This window comes from Miniopterus natalensis, chromosome 2, assembly GCF_054644295.1.
Source record: "Miniopterus natalensis isolate mMinNat1 chromosome 2, mMinNat1.hap1, whole genome shotgun sequence".
Lineage (NCBI taxonomy): Eukaryota > Metazoa > Chordata > Mammalia > Chiroptera > Miniopteridae > Miniopterus > Miniopterus natalensis.
Window position 1 is genome coordinate 175,203,028 of NC_142082.1, and position 25,363 is coordinate 175,228,390.

Consider the following 25,363-nt stretch of genomic DNA (forward strand, 5'->3'; position numbering starts at 1 on the left):
GAGCTAATGTAAGTCACTCAGAGGCACTCCCCTTGTCTTACCCAAGTGGCTCCTTCTTGGTAAAGGTCAGATTGCGGTTTGGACGGGCCTGGTTGATGGGAATTGTAGAACCCTAAAAAGCAAACAGGGTCGATACCTAGTTTACTCTTTGAAATGAGTGACTTTAATCTGTTTCAAAATAGGTTAAAGACTTGAGGATATTATGGGTGGTTAAAAACTTTCCCCCCCCTTTAATCTCAAAGACTTTAATCTCAAAGAATCCACTTTCTGTCTTGTTTTTCCTAGCTGACATGAAAAGGCAGTGTTCACTTTATAAGAAATACATGCACACCGAGAAAGGAACTGCTATTTCTCTCTTGAAAGAACTGAGGCACAGGAGAAGAAATGTGATTCTAATTTATTCACCTCCATTCCAATTTCTTGGCATGGTAGAGAATGTTAATTGTCTGCCCAATATCCATTCTCCCCTCTGTCCTTAGTGACAGAAACTCTATATTCCTGATGGGGATGGCAATATGCCTGGACAAAGCACTGTTTTCCAGTTTTCATAGCAGACAGGGATGGTCAAAGGAAGATGTAAGCACATGGCATTGAAAAGGGAAAGCTCTTTAAAGTAGGCTGACTCAGCTCTAACAAGTGCTCTTTCCCCCTTCCCCCTACTCCCACTTCTTCCAGCTCAAAATTCTGCTGAAATGCCTGGCACTGCAGTGGTTTTCATGAGACAACCTCAAGAATGGAGAGCACATGGTACAAAGGATGGCTTGGCAGAGAGAGAAGGAACCTTCATCTCACATACTAGACATGATTGTCTGTCTTTGGACTCCTTGAAAGTGAGATAAAAACAAACTTCTCAGTTGGGTTCTCTATTATATGCAGCCAAACTTAATCACAACTCATTCATGACAGTAATCCTTACTGAAGCGATGTATTTGTTTTGTCACATAAAACATAATTGCTGTTACTAATACAAGTAAGTGTATAATCTCTTATCTGAAACCCTTGGTGCCAGGTGTTGGGGATTAGAAACATAATATAACATATACCTTAGATTATGTTGTACCACCTGTAACCCCCAGTAGGTCTGGGGCAGCCTCCCAAGGCATTGGAGGAATGGGTGGGAATGCATTCTGCGGTTTGACATAAGCCCTACCTTTCCCCTTTGTAGCCCCAATGCCAAGAGCAAGTGTGGTTGCTATTTGTCGTCACACATGTGCTATACATTTTTTATAGTAAAAGGAAAATGAAATATTTATTGTACCCATGTCTTAACTTTTCTTTCTTATACCCAGCCTGTCTAGCCCATCTACGTTAGCTTTCTGGCCTCGGCAGGCACTTGAGTTTGCCATCCCTCCATGATACCAGGTTTCTCCCCCTATATCCAGAAGGTTAGAAGCCCTCAGGAGAAATTACAGTGAAGTATAAAGAACATGGCTGGACTTTAGTACAGAAAATTTTGATTTCAAATCCTAGCTCTGTGGTTTACTTACTAACCACGTTACCACAGGCAAGTCGTTCAGGGTCCTCAAGCCTCCGTTTCCCTACGTGTACTAAGGGGCAAAGGGTATGCAGATGCCTCGGATGACTGTTACAAGAATCCGGTGAGAAAACCTTCATAAGGGGCGGCTCTGACACAGTGTCTTTACAGGCTAATAAACGCCCCTCCCTTTTCCTGTTGGACTGACCAACGTGGAGACAAATACTTGCGCTTACCTGAATTTTGTCGCACCAGCCAGCGAAGTATCTGAAAGTCTGCACAGACATTCCAATGTGAGTCTTCAGAGCCAAGGTGTAGACAGCGCCTGAATCGAGGGCTTCGATGGTTGCCAGCTCTTCTTGGTTTTCTTCCAGCAGGTCTGCAAGTCTGCATGGGCAGTGAAAGAAATCCATGCAACAAACACTGACTGGGGCCCTGTATGGTACAAGGCACCATCCTAAGGGCTGAGAATTCAGAGGTGAACGCAAAGGGCCCAGGTCTCTGTCCTCATAGGGAATGTGGGGAGACAGACATTAAACAAATAATGCCATAAAAATTTGTTTCAAGAGTTACAAGAGAAGCAGAGGGTGTTGGAAGCCTGTATGATTCGCCTCATAAATGCACAAGAAGTAGAACAGTGATTGAGCCATGGGAGTCCAAAGGAGATCAGTTTTAGAAATTAGTGGGCATGTGGATAGTTCATGAACATTCAGGGAGATGTCAGAGTGCAACCCACAGCCCTGGAGAATCCACGAACACATGAGCATTTCTGGTCGGTGCAGAAGTATTTCTGACGCTAACTGAAGAGGGCAAGATAGAAATAGATGGAATAAATTACAAACACCAGTTTCTGTGGGAAGATAAGTCTAGGACTGTCTTAATGACTATGAAATAGTCAAAATTCCTCTTTTTTGTTCGCTTTGGCTATTTGCTTTCCCTTAGTAGTTGTCTGAGCTGTCTCCCTTTTGGATCATTCCAAAGTCAGGCATGAAATCTCCTACCCCTGTGTTCCTTCCAGATCCTGCTCCAGGAGGTCTTTTGACCACAGTCAGCTATTTGGCTCAGGTAAGCAGAGAACTTAATTCAGGACTGAAGTGGATTCTTCTTGACACACTCAGTCATCAGTTTATAACACCCCTTCCAGGCCTGAGTGTTTTCCTTCCTCGCGTCTGTTTCTTACACACAAGGAGGTTTAAATTTTGTCGTGGGAAACAACAGGGTGCTGGATGTTCTCCACTTGCTGCTGTGAATCATTCACCCTGCTCTGCGACCTGGGAGGATGGCCTTCATAGACTGCATCACTCGGCTTCCTGGCCCTCACTGGGTTTGGCCAGTGAGAGTCCAATGGGAGGCACGCCCAGAAGACTGGTCACCTAGAGGCAAGAGTGGCTGGGAATTGGAATCCCCCGGCTCCCTCACAGAGGGGAATGGCTTCAGCAGCTGCTGTGTCCCCCAACCCAAGCCACCATAGTGTGGTCCTCTCCATAGCTTTAGATCGTGCCAGATTCTAGTAACAGCCCCTTCCTCTGTCCCTTCAGACCTTGGAGTAGTGGTAGCTGTCCCGTTGCTGTCCTTGCCTGGGTACTTCATCTTCCCTTGACCTTGCCTGCACCTTGGTAAATAGTCTTTTATTAAACTTCTTTTCCTAATGGGGCCTTGACTGATACAAACAATAATACGAAAGTTAGGAACTCACATATGTGAAATTTTACATGATGTAGGAACAGAAGACATATTATAGGAGCAAATTAGGATGTTTTAAAGAAATAGTTTAAATGTTGGCAATGTTAGTCAATATCAAAGATTGTGAGGTTTTTTGTTGTTGTTGTTTTTTTTAAATATATCTTTATTGATTTCAGAGAGAGGAAGGGAGAGAGAGAAAGAGAGAAACATCAATGATGAGAGAGTCATTGGTCAGCTGCCTCCTGCACGCCCCCTGCTGGGGATCGAGCCCGCAACCCTGGCATGTGCCCTGACCGGGAATCGAACCCTGATCGCCTGGATCCTAGGGCGATGCTCAACCGCTGAGCCACACCCGGCCGGGCAAGATTATGTTTTTTAAAAAAAAACATACCTGTACATCAATCTTCCTCTTTCTCTTGCATTCATTCTGCCCCATTCGCCGTTTTCAAAGGCATCCTTGGCTGCTGCTACTGCTTTATCAACATCCTCCAAAGAAGCATAGGCTACTTTGCATATTGTCTATTTCAAGATGAGTAAATATCGGTTAAAGGCTATTTTATAGCGAGATATATGATGAATATGCATCTTAGAATTAATATTATATTATAAAATCCAGGAAATTGTATGATAGAAAACCAATACATCCAGTAACATAGTAAACAACAACAAAACAATTTAACCTGAAAATTGTGAGCCTGAAATTTGGTGCTTCTTATGTCCCACTACATTACGGAAAGACACATTTAGGAAAACTATAACTATTTCTCCTACTGCCTCAGGGAAGCTGAGTTCCTTGCCATGGGCTTGCAAAGTCTGAAAGTTTCCCCCCACATGTAGCTTTACGTGTAGGGGTGCCTCTGATGTGTACATGTACCTGTCTAAACTCATCATAAATAGTCATTCTATAAAATAGGCTCCTATAGTTGACAGCAGCCAGTGCCAGAATTGAACAGTTGAAAGGAATGCCTGAAGTCCATTTATATTAAGTGCTCGGAGGCAGAGTGGCAGAATAAAGTAACTCCTTGGGATTCTCTGTTTTACAACTGTGTGGAAACTAAAAATCCATGACCAGTGGCCACTGTGCTCCCTGAGTAATTACTTACAGAGCCATCTGTTGGGTTGACAGTGTCGTAAGTCTTTCCATCCTCAGCATCTGTGAACTGTCCGTTTATGAAACACTGATAGGGCATTTTTACTGTCATGTCATTCACCTCCTTTGAAACCTAAGAGAGAGAGAATTACGTTAATAGAGTCAAAGGATTTCCGTGCTTATCCATTTGATACTGAATAGTAATTAAAAAGCTTATTCGCTATGGCAGAGGGAGAAGTTAAGTCAACGGGGTTCTAATTCCTACTGTCCAGAGGAGACGAGCATATGGGAGAGCTGGGCCCCATGATGCTCAGGGCTGCTGGGGCAGGAGGGTGGCGCCTGTGATGATGGAAGTGCTGGAGGCTGGGCTTCGTAAAGATCTGATTTTCTTTCTTACACGCACGAAGAAACATGAATTCAAAAGGCCTCCAGATAATGGAAACACTACCACCCAGTGGCAGCTTCTCTGAAGTGCAGCCACTGCTTTTACCTAAAGCCTTGAAATTGCCTTTATCAATAGGTTTCCTCTTATGCCGGTGCCCTTTTGAGCTTTCTTTCCTACGTTCCTCCCCATTTTCACTTCCTCTCTCTTACATACGTGTTGCCTAAATTGTACACTTTACTATTAGCTAACAAGTGAATTTAGGTTAGTCCATTAACCTCTATGAACCTTGGTTTTTTCAACAATAAAATGGAGATAATACCTGCTTTATACATTTATTATGAGGAAAAATTGAGATACTCTACATTGCTAGTGGGACTGTAAAATGGTGTAGCTACTTTGGAAAAGGGTTTGGTAGTTCCTCAAAAAGTGAAACACAGAGTTACTATATGACTCATCAATTCTACTCCTGAATATATACCCAAGAGAATTGAGAACATATGTTTACATAGAAACTTATACATTAATTTTCATAGAAACATTATTTGTAATAGTCAAAAAGTAGAAACAACCCAAATGTACATGAACTGAGAAATGAATAAACAAAATGTGGTAGGTCAACACAATGGAATATTATTTGGCCAGGAAAAAGGAAAGAAGTGATAGTATACTCTACAACATAGATGACCCTTGAACAAATTATGCTAAGTAAAAGAAGGCAGAAGCAAAAGGCCGCATATTGCATAATTCCATTTTTGTGAAATATCTAGAATGGCAAATCCACAGAGACAAAAAAGTAAATTAGTGGTTTCCAGGGGCCAGTGGCCAGGGGGGTAGAGCTGAGAATTATTGCCAATGGATACAGGGTTTTGTTTGGGGGTGATAAAAATGCTCCATAATCAGATAGTGGTGATGGTTGCATAACTCTGAATATACTAAAAACCACTGAATTCTACATTGTGAAAGGGTAAATTTTATGGTATCTGAATTATATCTCAATACAACTGTTATCTTTAAAAGGTTTTAAGTCTAAAAACTAGGGAAAGACATAGCATTCTTTTAGAGTACAGGGATCTTAATGATTCAGGTTTTAAACACTATAGACTTACATAATCCACTACCAGCTCTGCTTCCTGATCTTCCCCTCTCAGTTTCCTCACGACTTTTTGGATGAAGTCTTCGAACTTGGTGGCCATGTAGACATCTTCATTCTGTAACTGAAGCCCACCACATTTCTGTCTGATCTCTTCAACCAGCCTTAAAGTAAAAAACAGCTCATGTTACTTACATGTGTTAAAGGGTTTAGGGGAGCTGTATTATTACATTTGTCAAGTTGCTTCGAAGTAAGACTTATGTCACATGCTTTTTTTATGAGATCTTCCATGATAGTAATCAGAGAAACTGATAAGACTGGGGGGAAAATTAAAAAGCTATCTGGAAGGACAATGGTAGTTCTTTATACATGCCTAAAGAGAAAAGAAATCAAGACTAAATCATTTTAATTACTTTCGATGCAAGCAAGATATAAGGGGCGCATAAAATCAGTTCCTTTCCTTTCAAATGTAGTTAAGGAATAAAAAAATAAAGGAAATTTCCTAACTGTAAAGATTATGAGAAACACAAGTCATATTGCAGAATATTTTCTTCAGATTATGTGCAAGAATAAAACAAACAGTTGTTTGTGTTACATGGCTAATATAGATACTAATTAGAACCATAGGTCAATATACTTTTTGAAGCCTTTTCCAATCCTTTGACTTTTCACTGATAATTTTTCAAATTACAGCTGTTATTTGACATTTCTTGGATAGCAGTGGTGTACTAGATGCAGGATAGAAAGTCTACCACAGTTGTTGTTCAGTCATTTATTGTCTAAAAGAGACGAGATGCCTTGGTAGTTCAAGATAAAAACATTAGATGATTATGGTAAGCCAGACACTCAAACAGGAAATGGGTAATTCCTGCAAGAGTATCTTGCTGGCAAAAAAAAAGTACTAAAAGTACAGAATTGAAATTTTTAGTTGAGCAAGTTAGAAGTTCCTGGAAACTCATGAGTCATAGCTGAAAGATTTATAATTTGAGGAACCAAAACTCTTGACTTTTGATAATGATATTTGCTCTTGAGATGACTGTTTTTGATTACCAAACTACAAAAGCTTCGTGAATAAAGGGACCTTATCTTGTTGATGACTGTGTCCCCAATGCACAAAAACTGTTCCTGATATGTAGTAAGTGTTCAATAGATTTTGTTAATTAAATGAGTGAATAAGTGAATAGACAGAATATTCGTCGAGAACACACTCGCTCTGTTGACATGAAGGATTCTGTCAAGAGGAGAAGCATTCCTTACCTGTTTAGTTAGTGAATGGCCATAGTGCCAAAGGAAAACATGCCTCTGCAACACTCCCCCATTAGGATCCTGGTACACTCGTCTGCCACAGAGGGGGCTTTCTAGGACTCCAGCCTTTTCAACTTGCTCTAAAAACCTCTGTAGAGAAATTCTGACTATAGAGCAATGACCCTATTCTCACAAGTAGCCTACAATCCTCATTCTAGATAGATCTTACTGGGCAATTCGAGAGGAATAGGAAAAAAAGATTTTGGTGGGAAGTGTAATCAAGGTCAGGCATCCTTCTGAATCAGACTATGTAGGATATTCCTGATGGACACTGTCACCCAGAGCGTCCCAATTCCAATGTCATATTGGAGGAAAATCAGCTAAGAAATATAAAGACACAAATCTAAAGGGAACAAACAATTAGAAGGGTTGCTTTTCTGGGTATACAGGAAATATGAAAATAACTCCCACTCTAGCTGGTTTTGCTCGGTGGTTAGAATGTCGGCCCGGGGACTGAAGGGTCCTGGGTTTGATTCCAACCAAGGGGCATGTACCTCGCTTGCAGGCCCAATCCCCAGCCCCGGTAAGGGCATGTGGGGGAGGCAACCAATCGACGCGTCTCTCTCGCATCGATGTTTCTCTCTCTCACTCTCCCTTCCACTCTATCTGAAAAGCAATGGAAAAAATATCCTTGGGTGAGGCTTAAAAAAGAAAAAGAAAATAACTCCTGGTTAGCAACAAAGAGAATGGAGCAAATATATGTGTTTGACCATGGAAACAAACCAAAAAAGATGGAGAGAAATATAGTAGACAGGTAGGATAAAGTAATAACATCCAGAACCAAGGATTTAGATTTGATTTTCAAAGTCATAGTCAGAATCCCCCATGGAGGGTGTGCGTGAATAGCGGTTTACCTAACCACATCCATTGAGCTCGCTCCAGATTTAAAGAAGTCTGTTGAGTCTTCGATAACAGGGACGTTGCTTAAAATTCCAGCCCAGATGACCTACACAACAAGGGTAACTTTTATGAGGGATGTGCCGCGTAGAACACTGGCAGAGACTGGCTAGCTCCTCACCAAACCCTTTTCTTGTTCATCTTGGATACATGGCTTGACTACATTTCTCAGCATCTCTTCAAGTAAGATGCAGCTGTAAGACTGTCATCTGGCCAACAAATATGAGTAGAAGTGATCCGCATTCTGGCTTTGACCCTTGAAAAACTTCCCCCAACCAGTTCCCTGTGCTCTTTTGCCCTTCTTGGCTGTCTGGAATGGAGATGACCCCCAGGTTGACCTTGAAGAGAGCAGAGCCTGAGTCCCTGAATGACTCCACCCCAACCCTCATTTCCCAGCTTTACCCCTAATCCCCATACCAACCTAAAACTGCCTGGATTATTTGTGTGACTGAAAAATAAATCTGCATATAATTTGGGGGTTGATTTCTTATTGTAGCTAATACAAAAAAGAGAAGATAAAATTCCGTCTCCACGACTTTTCCCAAGGGAAGAGAAATAATGAGGACGTCACATGCTCACCCTGATGGTCTCCGCCACCTTCACCTCTTCGGCTGTAAGCTCTACCACTGACGTCTCGCCCGCTGAAAAGTACTGAGAGGCAGGAATCATCTTTCCATCTTCAAACTGCAGATTCCTTACCATCAGCTACAAAAGAGCAACGAAACAAGAATTGAGGATTCGGGCAATTCAGAAGCGAGGTTGGTGGGAGAAGGCGTCACGTATCACATGTATTTAAGGAGTAGATCGTTCGGCAAATTCAAACACGTGGAGGAAGAGCACTTACCATATGTATAAAAGCATTGAAATCGTATTTTAATAATGGCAGTAGCAGGAGACAGTTAAGTCTAGGGGCTGATACATCTCAAAATGGATAATAAGCTCCTGAAAAATTGACATTTGATGTAGGTATTTGGACTAAAACCTACTATAGCCACCCTTACTGCCATTATCTGAACACTTCAGCATGCGCAGTACTTAGTATGTATGTGCTGAAGCGTCTTATTTAATTTTATAAATCCTGATTAAATTATTATCAGCATTACTATACCCATTTTACTGATGGGGAAATGAAGTTAATGAAGGTGAGTGATTTGCCCAATGCCAGCAGCTAGTAAGTAACAACGCTGGGGTTACAACCCAGAACTAGCTGGACCCTGAAGCCTACAATCTTAGTAACTGATGTGCCCTGCAAACTAGCAGAGAATATCTGTCATGTCGCAAATTCCCTTTTGCTTTCTTCATGGGGAAGCTGCCCAAGCGCCCCCTGAGGCCAGAGCCTACACTCCCAAGCACAGGAGACCATCTGAAAGAAGACCACATTCATCTCTGCCAGTGGGAAGGCAGATGGGATTACTCTCTCTGTTTCATAAATGGGGAAACTGAGACTCAGGGGGGAGAAGCATCCTGCCCAAGGCCAGCCAGTGGCAGAGCAGGGATTCACATCCTGTTTTCTGACTAAATCCCACGCACTTTCTACGGTGCAGGTCCTTGGGGCCCATCCCGGGAGACTTGTTCTCATCCAGGCACATGGACCCAGCTCAGCCCCAGAGAAAAACGGGGCACCAGTATCTTGAGTCTCCCACATCCCACTGCAAAACCAGATCAGCTGGTGAACGATATTCCCTTAATAGCTCAGGTTATGAAGGAAACCCAAAAAGGTGTTTTATAGGTGACTATATTGAACACTCACTGCTTTTCCATCGTTGCCAAAAAGAACAAGTCCGTTTTTGGTAACAAGGCCAGGCTTCTTGGCACCTTTAATTTCCAGCGGTTGCCCAGCAGGCACCAAGCTACTCAGTAGCGATGAGCCATAGAATGTGACCATCTGAGAAAGAGATCGAACCCAGAGTGTGAGTGGGGAAGGTACACCTCTGGACGGGTGTGCGCAAGCAGTGCTCTGCAAAAAAGCTGGAATTACCATTTACAATGAAATCGGGACACCCCAGTGTGAGAGACTGTGTCAAGCATCTATAGAAATGGCACAGAGCAAGAGGCAGTCTGCAACTAAATGACCGAAGGGTTTCAAAAAGTGCCCCACACCCAGACAACATGAGCATGTGTACGTTTATCGTGTATTCCCGCGGACACCAAGGTGAGAGAGGTAAGGAGCTGTCACGGCCCTGCAGGTGCAGCAGGCGCGTGCGGGGAGCGGGGTGCCGGGGAGGGAGGGCAGCAAGGGCTGACGCGAAGTAGAAAACAGGCGATTCCAATGCAGTGGGATTTCTGACGGGCAGTCCAGGGTGCTCTGTGGGTCAGCTGATGGACCGGACCTAGGCTGTGACCAAGGGACCCTTTGTTGTTATAATTCTATGACTGTCCGCGATCATTTATTGAGTACTATCAAGATAACCTTTACTGAATACTTATGGCCGGGACCGAGCGCTTAAATGAATGAACATGTGTTAACTCATTTAATCTTCACATACCCCGTTTTGCAATAAGGAAACCAAGGCACCCATTGGTTAAGTAACTTGCCCCAGGTTACGCAGCAAATAGTGGCAGAGCCGGAATTTTAACGGAAACATTCCAGCTTCGGATCCCACACTCTTAACCACTCACTATACTTCCTCCCTTGGTCCTTCCTTGATCCCACATATTTCTGTTCGCAATTTATAAGCACTAAGAAGCCAGCTTAAGTGCTGAGATTACCAAGACACCAATTTGAAGCCTTTACCCCTAAAAGGTTTGTAGTCTAGTGGGGGAAGAGGGATAGATAAATAGACACAATATACAGTGTTATGTCAGAGGCAGGCAGGGTGTTGTTGGAACAGAGGGCGGGCACCCAACCCCACCACGCAGGACCTGTGAGGTCAGGAAACTTCCTAGGAGAGGAGAAACCTGAGAAGCTGAGCTGAGCTGAGATCCCTCCCTGCCCCTGCCCGGCCTCTCACACCTGCTCCCCACACCCGAGGCCCCGGCTGGATTGCGAGTATTTGGGTAATGCGCCTTCCTGTCTCTGGGTCTTCACCTTCTCTCCACTCAGCTCTTCCAGGAAGCCTTCCCTGACACGCCTAAGCCTGGGCCCAGGCACTACAGCGCGGGTCTTACTGTGTGACCAGTGTTCATTCACTTCCCCTTTGCCCTGAAGCTGCAGGCTCCGTGAGAGCAGAGGCCAGCCCAGCGAGTGCTCTCTGTGGGCTGAGTAGAGAAGGGGGCTGTTTCCTTTGAGCAGGTCGCATATTCCTAGAATCACTGACCCTCCTCATGACCAAGGGAAGACCAGGGGAAGCCTAGACTTATGTGTAATGCCTCTCACAACCGTAACATGAGAAAAAAGTCATCCCTAGAACATACCTGTCCATTTATCTCTGTCCAAGCTCCAGGGACTTTATCATGACCTCGGATCCAGTTATGTAAAACTTCAGCAGACTGATCCCAAGAAATCTAGAAAAGCACAAAGCCACAGGCTGAGCCTCCCAATGTTGACAGTGTCAAAGGCAACGGACACATTTCTCTCTATCAGAGGTAGAAGTGGGTGGGGTGGGGTGGGGCGGGCTGGCTTGGAGATCTACCTTTGGGCCGAAAAATGGCACATTGGGAACCACTTAAAGGTTGAGGGCCATGAGTTTGGAAATGTGCTGTTGAGTTGGTATAAATACCTCAGCATTTTCCTTTTTCTGGATACCTTCATATGTTGCCCCTTTTTCTGGCTGGGGAATCCGAGGAGCTTTTCCATCAGCTATGAGTTGAACAGCTTCCACCTAAAATCAGAAATGTTACCTGTGTTAACAGCCCAGTGGGCAACGACAGCATGATCTGTTTAACTGAAGTTTCTGCTGTGCAGAATCACTGCATATAAATCTGTCCAGAGACTCAGACTGTGATAATAACTAGCACTTTTTCAGATCCATCTATGTGGCAAGCAATGTGGTAGCTACTTCATGTGAAATCCCCTTTGCAACATCACACCAATCCTGCGAAATGGACATTACTACTCCTGTCTCACAGAGGAGGAAACTGGGGCTTAGAAAAGTTAAGCAACTAGCTCAAGATCGAATAGACAGCTTGTAGGTGTCAGAAAAAAGATCTGCGTCCAAGTCCATCTACTGCCAACATCAAGTCTGTACTTCCTTGTTTTAACAAATTTCAATCTCCCCTTGGTGACTCAATGGAACTTTCAGGGATATAACTGTACAATAAATCATTATGGATTATTTATGCCCCTCACGATAATTCTAGACTGTGATCACATTGTTACATGTAAGTAATTCAACTTGCTTTCTAGCTTAGGATACCTGGAATTTTAAAAAGTTAACATCTACCCATGAGTTTGATTGCCTTTGGGATGTGTCCTGCACTCTCTCCCATGCCACATTTATGTTTGCCTTGAATTGAGAGACTTTCTCCCTCACTGGGAGGCCTATGGGAGCTCAGGTTCTCAGATTTCTCTCTAAGCCCTCACAGTTGCTGACCAACCTCCCCAAGAGCACATGGAGAAAGCCATCTGGAAACAAGAACAAGTTTACAGCTCGTTCATCTTACCACTTCTGGCTACAACATCATCTGGGCTTGGGTACAGGAACCGGGTTTGAGCAAATGCCACTGAATACACATAATACTATTTTTATTGTAATTATCATTTTTGAGCACCTATTGTATGCCAGATGCATTACACAAATGTCATTTAATTCTTACAACAACTATCAATCATGCAGTACTATCTACATTTTATAGACAAGGAAACCAATACTAAAGAGTCTAGGTGACCTGCCTATTGTCATACAATAAATAAGTGGTAGAATGAGAACTTTCGTGTCATTAAATCATTAAAAGATACAAACAAAACATTACTCTCCTGCCTCTGAAATCAAAGGCTGCTGCTTTATATCATCTTACTGTCCATCTCTGTGTTGCTACTTCTACCATATCAAACTCTAAAAAACATTAAACGACATTAAAATGATCTTTCAATACTTTCACAGGCTTATATAGTTTTACTTTGTGTTGTACACGCTCTGAGCTTTTAACCCAGAACACATCTGAGCAAGCAGAGCAACGCCAAATTTCACCTCATTACACAGACTGATTTCAAATACCTTTGAAGGAAGCCCAAATTGCTTAGCAAAACTTCTCAAGATTCTCTGCACTTCTTTACAATCCGTCATTATAAACAGGGTTGGAGAGTCAAGTACTTGGCAAAGTAACTGAAGCAGTTTGATTGCTAGTTTCTCCATCTGATCATTGCTCCCAGGAGATCAAATCAGCTTCATAGACTAGAAATGTTAAAGTTCAGATTTCCACCCTAAGTATACCATCCTATTGGTAAATATAAAATCTAATTGTTTGGATTTATATTTTTAGTAAAAATTCATATGAGCAAATTTTCAATAAAAGAAAAATATTCTTGCCTGGCTAGGTATGGCTCAGTGATTGAGCATCGACCTAGGATCCAGGAGATCGAAGTTCGATTCCCAGTCAGGGCACATGCCCGGGTTGCAGGCTCGATCCCCAGTCGGGGGCGTGCAGGAGGCAGCCGATCAATGACTCTCTCATCATTGATATCTCCGTCTCTCTCTCTCCCTCTCCCTGAAATCAATAAAAAGAACTATTTGTATTCTCTGAAATCAATAGAAAGATATATTTAGAGAAGAAAAGAAAAATATTTTCAAAACTCAAAGGTTTACTAAATTCTTCTTGATGGCATACTGACCATGGCCTTGATTCCTTCGGGAAAGAGAAATCTGTTATAAAGCGCATCCACCGTATCATTGGGCTGGACATCACATGACCTCTGGAGAAGGATGGGTCCTGTGTCTAAACCATCGTCGGCCCAGAATACAGAAAATCCAGCTTTCTTATCTCCCATAATTAGAGTCCTGGGGGGGGGGGGGGGGAAAGGTGTTTCAACTTAAAATATTGGTTAACTGTCTCATCAAATGATGAATTAGTGATAGTAAAGTACAAGGTAGTTACAATGGAGAGTTGATGGCGAATGAAGCTATTGTGAGATATTAATAGTGGAGTCGGGAGACGTCACCACTCATAAAAAGCAGTATTTAATGGTACTGCTATTTTATGCATCCACACATCTGTAGTCTTGTTAACACATGTTAATGACTGACAATCTACTGAAAAAGGCATTAGAGTCCATCATTACTACCACTCACTGACACCCTGGTGTTGGCTTTCTACTGCAGCATCAAGTAATTTTGCCCACTGGGGTCCAGTTCTTACAATGTACTTGAACCTGCATTAGGCAGAATAAAATAATGGAAGATAAAACTAAGGATGCTCAGTGCAATGTGAAGAGGAGAACTGATTATTAATTTAAGTTGTGTAATTCAGGAATAAACATCATTTGGAGCTAGAAGTAGCTCTAGATTTTCTGCATAAATTATAGTAAAAGGTGGTTGATTAATTTAACTATTTGTATTTTGGGCTCATAAACCTCAGCCTAAGAAAAAATACTGGCCCTACAGAACTGGAGTTCCTAATGTACATAATAACCTGGGTATATGGACAAATACATATAAAAGCATGTCAGAGAGCAGGCTAAAATAGAAGGAGCATGAAGTGGTAGATCCACCATGCCTATGATCTACATGATCTAAATAATTTTTACTTCTCTGAGCAATTAATCAAGCCAAACTTAAATTAATCAACCAATCTATCACTCTTTTCAGAAATGTTGAGGAATTAATTGGCATTATGTTATCAAGATCCTTGAAAATATGCATATACTTTGACCCAATGATTCTGCATGTAGAAGCAATGTGAAGTTAAAAAATACAAGTTTAAGTACACAGATATATATACCACAGTACTATTTAAAGAGCAAAAGGAAATCAGTTTATATAATTAGATTTTAATACAATGAAATGTTCATCACACTTAAACTAAGTGTAGACTTCCTGCCTATTTAATAACCTGACACTGAGAGATATCTGGGAGATGTGCAGGTAAAGGAAGGAAGGCAGAGAAGATGGGCTTGCCCACCTCAGCTTACAACATGGTGTACCTATGGTATTGGGCATCTACAGTGTACCAGGCATTGTTCTTGATACTGGGAAATACAGCAATAAAATTGTTAGACCATAGTCCCTTTTTCCCTCGAGAAGCTTAAAGTTGAATGGGGGAAGAGACAACAAAGATAATTTCAGGTAATTCAGCATTTCCTGAAATGTACCTGAGATGTTACATGCAAAATTTTTTAAAAAGTTCTATGATCACTTAAGTTTGGGAATGTTGTGTACTCAGATTCCCTCCTGGAGATTATGATGCTAACATTAGAAGCTCTAACAAGTCCCATGATAAAGAAATCCAGCATAAACCAAGCTTGTCTGACTGCAGAACCTTTGTTTGCTTAATACCTAGTTACAGCCAATTCTTGTAACCTGGTTACAGACGATTCTTGGGAAATGCTGTTTTGTCTTATGCAGTACCCCTAACTCTCAGGGGAGTTTGTCAATAGTAGCAATCATGCAGGACCTCACACTTGTTCAAGTGTACCTAGTTCATTGGCCATCTAGGTAAGAAACAGAAAGATTATGGACTATCAAAATAGGTCCATCTTCTATGTTATTAAAAAAACCTTACCAGTTGATAGCAGAGGCTCCTCTGTGCCTGGGAAGAATAGATGGGTGATAAATGATGGAACCGTGCTTTGGGCTGTCAATTACATCCATGGGGATGAACTGTGTGCAGAAAGGAAGCACGTTCAGCTCGGCACCCACGGATCTGTAGGCCTCTGCCACCTCCTTTATGGTCTTGCCCTTGACTCTCCATCTAGGGAACTTGAACACAGGGGTTCCATTTTTCTCTGCAGCCAAAGCTGAGCATGAAAAAGAAGATTATTTTCATTAAAATAATTTTAGCCATAATTTTACATTGCTATAGATTTACATCTAGTTTTATAGCTTTGTGAAACATTTACAAATAAAACACAGTGAAGAACAATTTAGATTCTGGCCAGGATTTGACCTGCTACAATTTTACCATGAATCGTTCACTTTTCTAATGTGATTTTTATCTATATATTTAAGGTATAATGTTCGAACTCAAACACTTGTACCTAGATAACATTTTAAGATTTTTAATTGAGGCTTTTTCTTTTATAAATCAAAATTTATACCTCCATTACTGATCCAGTCATTTAAAGAACATTTGCTTGTTTTTTATATTTGGAGCCAGGTGCCAATACGTCACCACCCAAATCAGATATACTTAACCTCTGGCACAATTGGAAAACCTCAGGTTTTTCCCCATTCCTGTTTGTTGAGGGTAGTCCCTTTTATCACAGGGCAAACTGTAAACCAGGACACATTCTCCCTGCCAAACAAGCAGATTCCAAAAGATGAAGGGAGAAAGGAGCTGAGCTGAGCCTGTCTAGTTCCTTCTCCCAAGTTCATCAACCACATAAGTTAGTGGAGGAGAGAGGCCAAGACTGAAAGACATCTGCTCCCTGTAGGGGTTCGGCCGTATGGGAGCTGGTTCGAGGCTCTGTCCTGGAAAATGTCTATTCTAAGAGGAATGACTCCATCCTACCTGTGTGTGAAATGGAATGGCCCTCAAAGTGCAGACAGCACAAATGCATTTTTCCATAATAAAATATCAATTTTACTAACTACATACCCTAAAATTTTAAGTATATTTATTTTCCATCAATAACACAAAGTAACTACATTTTAGGCTTTTAGCCTATATTTCTTAGTTCCCTTTCCTTCTCTTCATCCAATCATCAGTACTCAATGACTCCGGATGGGATGCCTACACCACAAAGCCTCAATTTCGAAGCCTAGTAAGTCTTGAAAGCTGTCAAGGTGATGCCTTGGTCAGTCCATCTGGAAGAATTTGAGAGGCCAGTATAATGATATTCACAAAATGTAAATTTTCATACAGTGTTCAAAAACTGTAAACAACTCAAACGTCAGGTGATAGGAAAGTGGATAAACGGTGGTAAGAGAAATGTGAAATTGGGAGAAAATTGTGAAAGGTCTAAGCATCACATGCTTGCAGTTCTTCTGAAGTTCATGTACATGGCAGAGACTGCTAGTTGACCCCCTTCGCCCCTTATCAGTGGATTTCTATAATTTAGCTGAACATATAGCTAAATATAAAAATCTGTATTTCTCAGCCTGCCCTGCAAATAGATTTGACCTGTAAGTAGAATTCAGCCAATGGGACACAAGTAGGAATAATATGTGCACCTTCTGGGTTATGCCCTTAATGAAAGACTTGCCCTCTGCTTCTCTCTGTCTTCATGCTTGCTGGATGCAGACTGGACAGTCAGGGCTGAAGAAGCTACCTTGGACCACGAGATGGAAGCCCAGTGTTGATAGTGGCAAAACAACAGATAGAAAGAGTCTGCATTGTGATATACGCAGAACTGTCACAACAGCCCTGGTGGCCAACCCAGACCCGAGAAGTGGACTTCTGTCTTAATTTAAGCTAATATTATTTGGGGTCCCCCACTACAACAGCCAATCTGAATCCTAAACATGAGTCTTCCTAAACATCCCCACACAAAACTAGTGGAAGTAGGTAATGATGAACTAGGTGGTCCTAGCAACAGGAATCATTTAAAACCAAGCTGCTGGAGCCAGGTATAAAAATGCATGAGGCAGGTCCCTCAGAATTCCCCAGGTTGAGGACATCTTTTTCTAAAACGAGGATAATTTCTAAATCAAGTGATTAAATTCATGTGCATATGGGCTCTTGGCCCAATTTTTTTCTTCTTGATACTTAAAATAAATAATATTAAAATACAATATTTTAAAAAGCAGTAACAAGAATTAGGATAAACCCCAGAGCTACTTCTTCCAAGAAATAAAGTAAAAATTTATGGTTATTGTTAAATTGTTTTCCAACCAATGTGTTGCATGAAGTTCCAGTGATTCATGAAATTCCAAGTCATGAGCCAAGATTTCTAGACACTAGTCCTAGTCCCGACCTGTATTATTTGTAGACTGTTCTATGTCTGTGTCTTGTACCCTTCCTTGACATAACTATAGTGAGCAAATCAGAACCACACTGCAGGTTTGCTCTGAGGATGGCTATCTTCTTTACCGACCGTAATCATCAATCAGCCTCAGCTATAATTTGTTCTGAGATAAATGCCTTCTTGATGACCCCACATAAATATCTATGATTGGGTGTGGCCTTCCCTGTATTCCTATCATGCCTCTGCATTAGATATTATTTTTTGGAAAGTCACAAGTGTAACTCAGGAAAAATACATGCCCGGAAATTCCTCCCATGGACCTGATAGTGACCATGGAGATAAGTGGATAAACTCAATACAGTAGGGGCCTGCCTGCTCCTTTGTCTTGGGCCCACAGAGAAGGGAGGATTTTTTGTTCTATATCTACCATGCCAACAGACTTGGCCTGCCAAGCCTTTCAATAGGTCCAGTGGACACAGCAGAGCCCAGAAGGGAGGCATGCAATCTGGGTCTTCCGGGATGATGACAAGTAAGTGGAAATACAGAAATGCTAATGAGGAATGAGGGGTCTGAGCTGGGCCCCCGGCTGAATAGTTGAAAGGCCACTTCAGAGTCCTTGATCCAGTTGTTCCAAGATACACTCACCCAGTGGGTCAGCTTTTCCATCCTTGTCTGGAACTGTGAACACCCCCACAACTCGATGGCCCTCTTTGCAGAGGTGGCTATAGACTTCTTGTCCAAAGAGGCTCTGACCAATAAGCGCTAACTTCAGCTTGTTTTTGAAATAAACCTGTGAAACAATTTAATGATGACAACTGTTAGTATGGATAGAAGACATATGGATAATAAACATTCTTTTTCATTCATTCAAGATGACTTGAGGATGACAAAGGCTCAAAGGTCTACAAAATAATTTTTTTACTGACATACACTGAACCCAGACTACTTTATATATAGACAGTAGTGAAAATAATTTCACTCCTAAATATTCTTTTTTTCTTTGCTTTAATTCCCTTGATTATTCGTTATAAACATGGGGATTGCATATATTTTTACAAGCCGCTTCAACTCCTTAGTGCAATAAGGCACGATATTAACAAATATGTGTAAGTTCCATAGTGAAAAGCAGTTTAACTCTGAGCAAGATCCACTTCAATAGGAAAATGCTTTTATGCCCCTGCAATATAGAAATAAGAGCTGTACTAATCTTACCCCCAAAAGAGGCCAAGAGCTAACATGCAGTATAACATAGGGGTCAAAAGCGGACCCCAGAGCTAGACTATCTGAGGTCCAAGCCTAGTACCACCCACCCCTTATTAGTTGTATGGCCTTAAGCAAGAAACTAACTTCTGTTTGCCTTTTTCTCATCTGTAAAATGGGAATAATAATGTCATCAACCTCATACAACTTTGGAGTAGATGACTTAATATGCAATAGGTTTAGTGCAGTGTCTGACACCAAGTACTGTTTAAATAAAAGCTTTAACAATGTTTTAAAGATTTTGCTATATACTTGACACTGTTTTATGTCTTTTTTTCACAAAGCCCAGAATTCCAAAACCCTTGGTAAGTGAATCCAACTCATTTGGCTTCAAAACCTGGATTGATGGAACATTCTTCATATCCTTGTAGGTTTCTTGTAAGTTTGAACAAACTCATTTGGCTTTAAACCTGACCCAAACCAACATAATGCTATTTGTGGTCTTTATAATATTTATAAAGATTATATGAATATTTGTATGTTTTGCTACAGAAAAATCAATGTATTTGGTTACAGATACTGTCTCAGACCCTGCTGTGAATTGTATTTAATAGAATATCTATGTATCATATTAACAAAATGTGAGTAATTCTGAACCTCAAAACACACTTGGCCTCACACATTTCAGATAAGGAACTGAGGCCTGTACATAATTTCATTTAACTTGATCCACACAACTATCCTGTTATTATCCCCCCATTTTGTACCATTTTATTAATGAAGAAACCAAGGCTTAGAAACATCAAGTATATCCCCAAGGTCATGCTGGCAGAAAGGACAGCTGGAATTTGAATCGAGGTTGATCTGACTTCAAAGCCCATGTGTGTACTTAAATATCAAGTAATTAAAATGAGCTACCACCACCATGCCTTCCATCTTCTTTTTAGAAGACTAACACTGATGCATAAAAATACAGTGATGATCTACACTGGCTGGGCTGAGCAGTTGGTTGAAGTGTTGTCCTGGGTACCAAAGGTTTCGGGTTCGATTCCCAGTCAGGTCACGTACCTGGGATCCCTATTGGAGCGTGGACAGGAGGGAGGCAACGGATCCATGTTTCTCTCTCACCTAGATGGGGTTTTTCCTCTCTCTCTCCCTTCCTCTCTAAAAACCAATAAAAACAGATCCTTCAGTGAGGATTAAAAAAATTCCACGATTATCAAGAAATACAAACACCACAGAGATAATAGTAGTACTAAAGCGATTAAAATTTTGTCTGTAAGCAATTATGCTTTGTGTAAATTCTCCCCAAATGGGGCCTTTTCACAGAGCTTAAGGGTGGTGAAAAGCTGGCAGGTGCCTAGGCTAGAAGCAGGATTGTGGGTGTAGGGAAGGTAATTAGAAGGTCATGACTTCCCAGGCGTGTCCTCTTTTGGCAACAGACCAGCCCCAGCTCCCCAGAACTCATTCCACCTTCCACTCCTCCGCCTTAGGATGTGGTTGCACAGGGCTCGGATTTAGAATTTCCCCTCTCAGTAATGGGATTCCAAATTAGTAAAGCCTCACTGTGAAAATCTGATTATGAGGAAGCTTAACTTTTTATTTCCCACTTTATTAAGGGCATGGCTGGCATCCCTTTTTAGGCATGAACTTAAAAGCCTACGGGCTCACACCTTTTCCGTAATTAGGCTGATAATTAAGCAATTAAGGTTTCAGTTTAAAAATCCTTTCCCAGGGCCAGCGGAAATTTCTCTCCCTAAAGAGCCTAGAGCTTCAATGTCTAACAGATATTCACAAGCAAACAAATTAACTCTGCCTACAGAAAACGTGTGACTATTTTGTTTCCTCTCCTCAAAAAATTGGAATGTTCTGTAAACATTCTGTCTTCAAATCCTATAATTAACGCTATGGCTTGAAACAGAACTTACACGTTAGCTATCTCACAAAACCTGAGTTTACCTCAGGCCACTACCAATGCTAGATATTTTAAAACATCTAAAATACTCCTTTTCAAACACAGGAGCCAAGAGGCTGAGCTGACTCAAATGTCAGCTGCCATCCATTATTGGAGCTCAAATTCAGATTCAAAACACCTCCAGAAAGACAGTGTTTAAGGAAACCGTGTCAGTTTCTTTGGAAATACTACATTCCTTGAAATACCGTCTGAGCTCAGTGCTAAAGCTGAAGTTACAAAGGCGAGTTTCCAACACTGTGAAATTTTCAGATTTTAAGTGTATTTATAATGAATTAGCATAATTCCAAAAAAAACCCCACACAACCCCACAAAAAACTGGACTGGGATATTTGACCTTAGTCTTATTTCTCCAAGTATAATCTGAAGACTGACTGCCAGTGTTGGCAGAATCAGCTGGGAGGATATGTTAAAAATGTGGATTCCTGGGCCCCACCCCAGATCTACGAAGTCAGACGTTCAGGCCCAGGAAGCTGCATTTTAACAAGCTCTCCATTAACTCACAGGCACATAGAGTCTGCTTTATGGAGTCTCCCAACTACAATACCGATTCTGTCCTGGGGAATTTGGATCAGAAAGAAGGGGTGAAAATATTAGCAAACAGTTTAATGAGATCCTAAGATATGCCAGGTGTTTCATATCTATCATTTCCTTTTGATTGCCCGATGACTCTTGGAGACAGACGTTATTAAGCCATTTTACAGATAAAGAAATTAAAACATAGCCCAGAGTCAAATAGCATACTAAGTGCTATATTAATGTTGTTATTATTATTAATTCCTCAGGATTTAGATAACGTGTTCAGTGTATAATACTTTATTTAATATGGTTCAAGGTTGAATTTGGAGGTTCTAAAAACAAACGACTCCAAAGCAGGGGTCAGACAACAAGGAAATAAGTTAAGGACATGGTTGCTAGAACTAGAGTACAAAGCCAGTACTTGGTTCCAAGAGGCAGGGAAGGGTCCAATCTCTTGAACTGATTCAAAGGTAACCTTAAGTCCTGGAACCAGGCAATGAACCCATAGCCACCAGCCAAACTTGTCCCAGACACTAGCAGGGGGAACAAAATAACAAGTGCCAAATAAATATGAGGGATAAATAACCCCCACCATGGGGAGAAATTAAGAAGCAGGGAGCCAGGCAAGATAGTGAACAATAGTAACTGACAAAGGGTTTTATTAGTACACGGTTGCACTAGTTAAAAAAGCAGTATCATTAAGAGGAAATCATTAAATATTTCTAAGTCCATTTCTTTAAAACAGAGAATGGAAAAATTAGTTTTATCAGGAAATGCCATAAAATAATTTTCCCCTTGGATTTTGCCAGGTTGAGATATTTTTTTCATTCTGCTCTAACACCAAACTAAAAAACACACACACACACAAAATGCTGTGCAATTTTTTTCTTTTTCAAGATGACAGTATAATTTACATACAATATGTCCTTGTTAGTATACAGTTCTGTCAGTTTAGACATACAGTGTCATGTAACCACCAACACAATCAAGATAAAAAAACTGTTCCACCCCCCTCCAAAAGTCCTTTATGTCCCTTTGTAGTCAGTCCTTCCCTCATCTCCAGCCCCTGACAACTACTGATCTTTTGCCTATCAATAAGTTTTACTTGTTCCAAAATGTGAGATAAATGGAATCATATAATACGTAGCCCTTTAAGTATGTCTTCTTATACTTAGCATACATGTTTGAGTTTCATCCATGTTGTATGTATCAGTAGTCTATTCCTTTCTTTTTCCTTCTGAGTAGGATTCCGTTGTATGGATGGGTATAGCACAGTTTGTTTATCCTGTCACCAAATGAATGACATTTGTTTCCAGTTTTTGGTGTCTATGAACAAAGCCTCTATAAACATTCATAAAAACGTATTTGTGTGCATAAAAGTTTTCATGGGTAAATACCTAGAAGTGCAATTGCTGGGTCATAAAATAAGTAAGTATATGTTTAACTTTATTAAAAAAACTGCCAGTTTTCCAAAGTGGCTGCACCATTTTACACTCCCACCAGCCATGTTTGATTCTGAACAATTCTTTTTTTTTTTAAACATATCTTTATTGATTTCAGAGAGAGGAAAGGAAGGGGGAGAGAGAGAAAGAGAAACATCAATGATGACAGAGTCATTGATCGGCTGCCTAGCCCGCCACCCGGGCACGTGCCCTGACCAGGAATCGAACCCCCGTTCTCCTGGATCCTAGGTTGATGCTCAATCGCTGAGCCACGGCCAGCAGGGCTGAACAATTTTTATAGAACACAGTCCAAAGGATGGGTCCTCATTTTCTGTGGATCAAGAAACACCAAATTCTTCACTTATCCCATGTCTTCCTTTTGGCCATTGAAGAAACTGCCTTCTTCCCAGCCACATGTCACTGTTCTTCCACATGCATTCCTAGGTATAGTCAGACACAGGCCCTGAGCCCTCGCTGTACCTGGTGCTTCTCCACACACAAGCTTTTGTTTATGCTATTTGCCCCCTGGGATGTTTACCTTTTACTAGTCAAATCTTATGTAAACCCCACTATTGTTATCATTTTACTCTTCAAGACTCTTTTCTGCTCTCCAAAAAAGACAATTCAATGAAAGCTGCTGACAGAGGAGGCCAATAAAACAGGCTGGCACAAGCCCCTTGCTCTCCTGCCATCCAACCTAGATTTCCATGTGCCAAGTGGTGGGAGAAACCTAATGAGGAATCCAGTGCACTGCTTCGGAGAACGCTCAAGAGCTCTGCCAGAGTGGGTCTCTTTTTCCTTACTTTTAGAAAGATGAATGCTTCCAAAATAACTAGAACTGACTGTATGGGGTAAAGGGAATTATTATTTGGTGGTGTCTGGGGGATGAAAGCTTTTCCACTTATGCCACTTGGATCAGCTCTTGGTGCTACTTGAGACGTCTCCCTGCCTCCAAGCTTTTCCATTTGAATGTGTACTCATGTAATCATGGCTTTGGTAGAGAAGAAGAATCGAAAGCAAATTCTTGTGTAACACAGCACACATGCACTTCCTATTAAGAAATACCGTAAATAGGATGGGTGTTTTCTTTTCCCTAAACAGCTTGTAGTCTGCTTAATACAGGGAGACATCTCTCCAAAGGCCCCCAAAGTGCCGAAGGCAGTGCCACATGCAACATGTGGGCTCTCCTACTATTTCTGGAGGAGCTGATGCAATTTCAAGGCCAGGGGCTGGGCCAAAGCCCTGTTCTTGCTACAGTTCACGAATGGTCCAGAGTGGCTGCTTCTGCAGTGCCCAGTAATGCTAGAAATCTTGCAGCCTGCAGCTCAGAAATAATGAGCTTGCAGCCACCAGCAGTAAGTGCCACTATCTGAATGGGCCCTGCAAGCCAGTGGGGAGCGCACACATCTCAGGCAGCCGAGGAGAACCCGGGTGATTTCATAGTACTCTCCTCCAGGAGATGGTCTCTACCTTGGCTCCAGCTCATAACCAGGGGGATGTCACGATTGAAACGGAATAAAAGAAAGGAAGCCGACTCTGTCCGCTCGCCAAGTGACCGTTCCCACCCGTCAGTCCCAGCCAGACTTTAGATATTCAAGAGCCACATCCTTGCCCCTTCGCCATGGAAGACAATGACACGCTTGCCAAGCCCCATCCAGGACCCTCCCCGGAGTCTCTTCTGCAGTTTTAAAAGCGTTGATTTAGCTTTAAGCTGTTTAAACACCGCTGGCCACCCCAGCCCCTCCGCCCGGCGCTCCAGCCCCGGGGTGAGAGCCGGGACGCGGCCAGGGCGGGACTCACCTGGCCGGTGGAGAAGCGCCGGAGCGCCTGGCTGCCCCGCCGCAGCATTCTGGAAAGGAGCGCTCGAGCGGCGGCGTGGCGGCGCGGGGCTCGCGAGGCGGGCGGGCGGCTCAGGCTGGGCGCGGCGCGCAGCCTCGGAGCTCCAGGCGGCGGAGCCAGCAGCTGGCTGTCAGGGCAAGCCCCGGACCCCGCCCCGGCCCCGCCCCTCCAGCTGGCTGGTCCCGCCCCCTCCAGCTGGCAGGGCTCGGTGGCCAGTCGCGTGCGACTGGGCGGGGCGTGCTCGGGCAACCTGGAGCCTCGGGGCCTTAGACCAGCTGCAGCGCTGGCGCCCAGGGGTAGGGACAGCTCCCTAGGGCTAGCTCTGTTTCGGTTGTATTCCAGGTATTTACTGGCTGTGGGACCTTCTGCTAATTACTCAGACCCTCTGCAGCACGTAGGAATCTGCCTTAATGATCAATCTGACATTCCAAGTCACGTCCAGAACAGTCCTGAGAAGGCAACAGGCATGCCAGTGTGCCTCGACCTGCGAGACTGAAGACGTGGGCGCACCTTCTCCATATCAGGAT

At 42.3% G+C, this 25,363-nt stretch overlaps 1 protein-coding gene across 1 annotated transcript in view; it reads right to left on the minus strand.

Moving 5' to 3' along the window:
- The window catches only part of ALDH1L2 (aldehyde dehydrogenase 1 family member L2), a 38,393-nt gene extending 13,548 nt beyond the window's left edge, over positions 1 to 24,845 (minus strand). The window contains exons 1-14 of the mRNA XM_087813801.1: positions 24,798 to 24,845; positions 18,510 to 18,654; positions 15,521 to 15,755; positions 13,635 to 13,800; positions 11,584 to 11,685; positions 11,279 to 11,368; positions 9,675 to 9,809; positions 8,504 to 8,629; positions 7,882 to 7,973; positions 5,739 to 5,886; positions 4,261 to 4,380; positions 3,549 to 3,676; positions 1,711 to 1,861; positions 42 to 112 (exon numbers count right to left, since the gene is read on the minus strand). Coding sequence (XP_087669927.1) covers positions 42 to 112; positions 1,711 to 1,861; positions 3,549 to 3,676; positions 4,261 to 4,380; positions 5,739 to 5,886; positions 7,882 to 7,973; positions 8,504 to 8,629; positions 9,675 to 9,809; positions 11,279 to 11,368; positions 11,584 to 11,685; positions 13,635 to 13,800; positions 15,521 to 15,755; positions 18,510 to 18,654; positions 24,798 to 24,845 — 1,757 coding nt within the window. The remainder of the gene's footprint in view (positions 1 to 41; positions 113 to 1,710; positions 1,862 to 3,548; positions 3,677 to 4,260; positions 4,381 to 5,738; positions 5,887 to 7,881; positions 7,974 to 8,503; positions 8,630 to 9,674; positions 9,810 to 11,278; positions 11,369 to 11,583; positions 11,686 to 13,634; positions 13,801 to 15,520; positions 15,756 to 18,509; positions 18,655 to 24,797) is intronic.
- Positions 24,846 to 25,363: the final 518 nt, after the last annotated feature.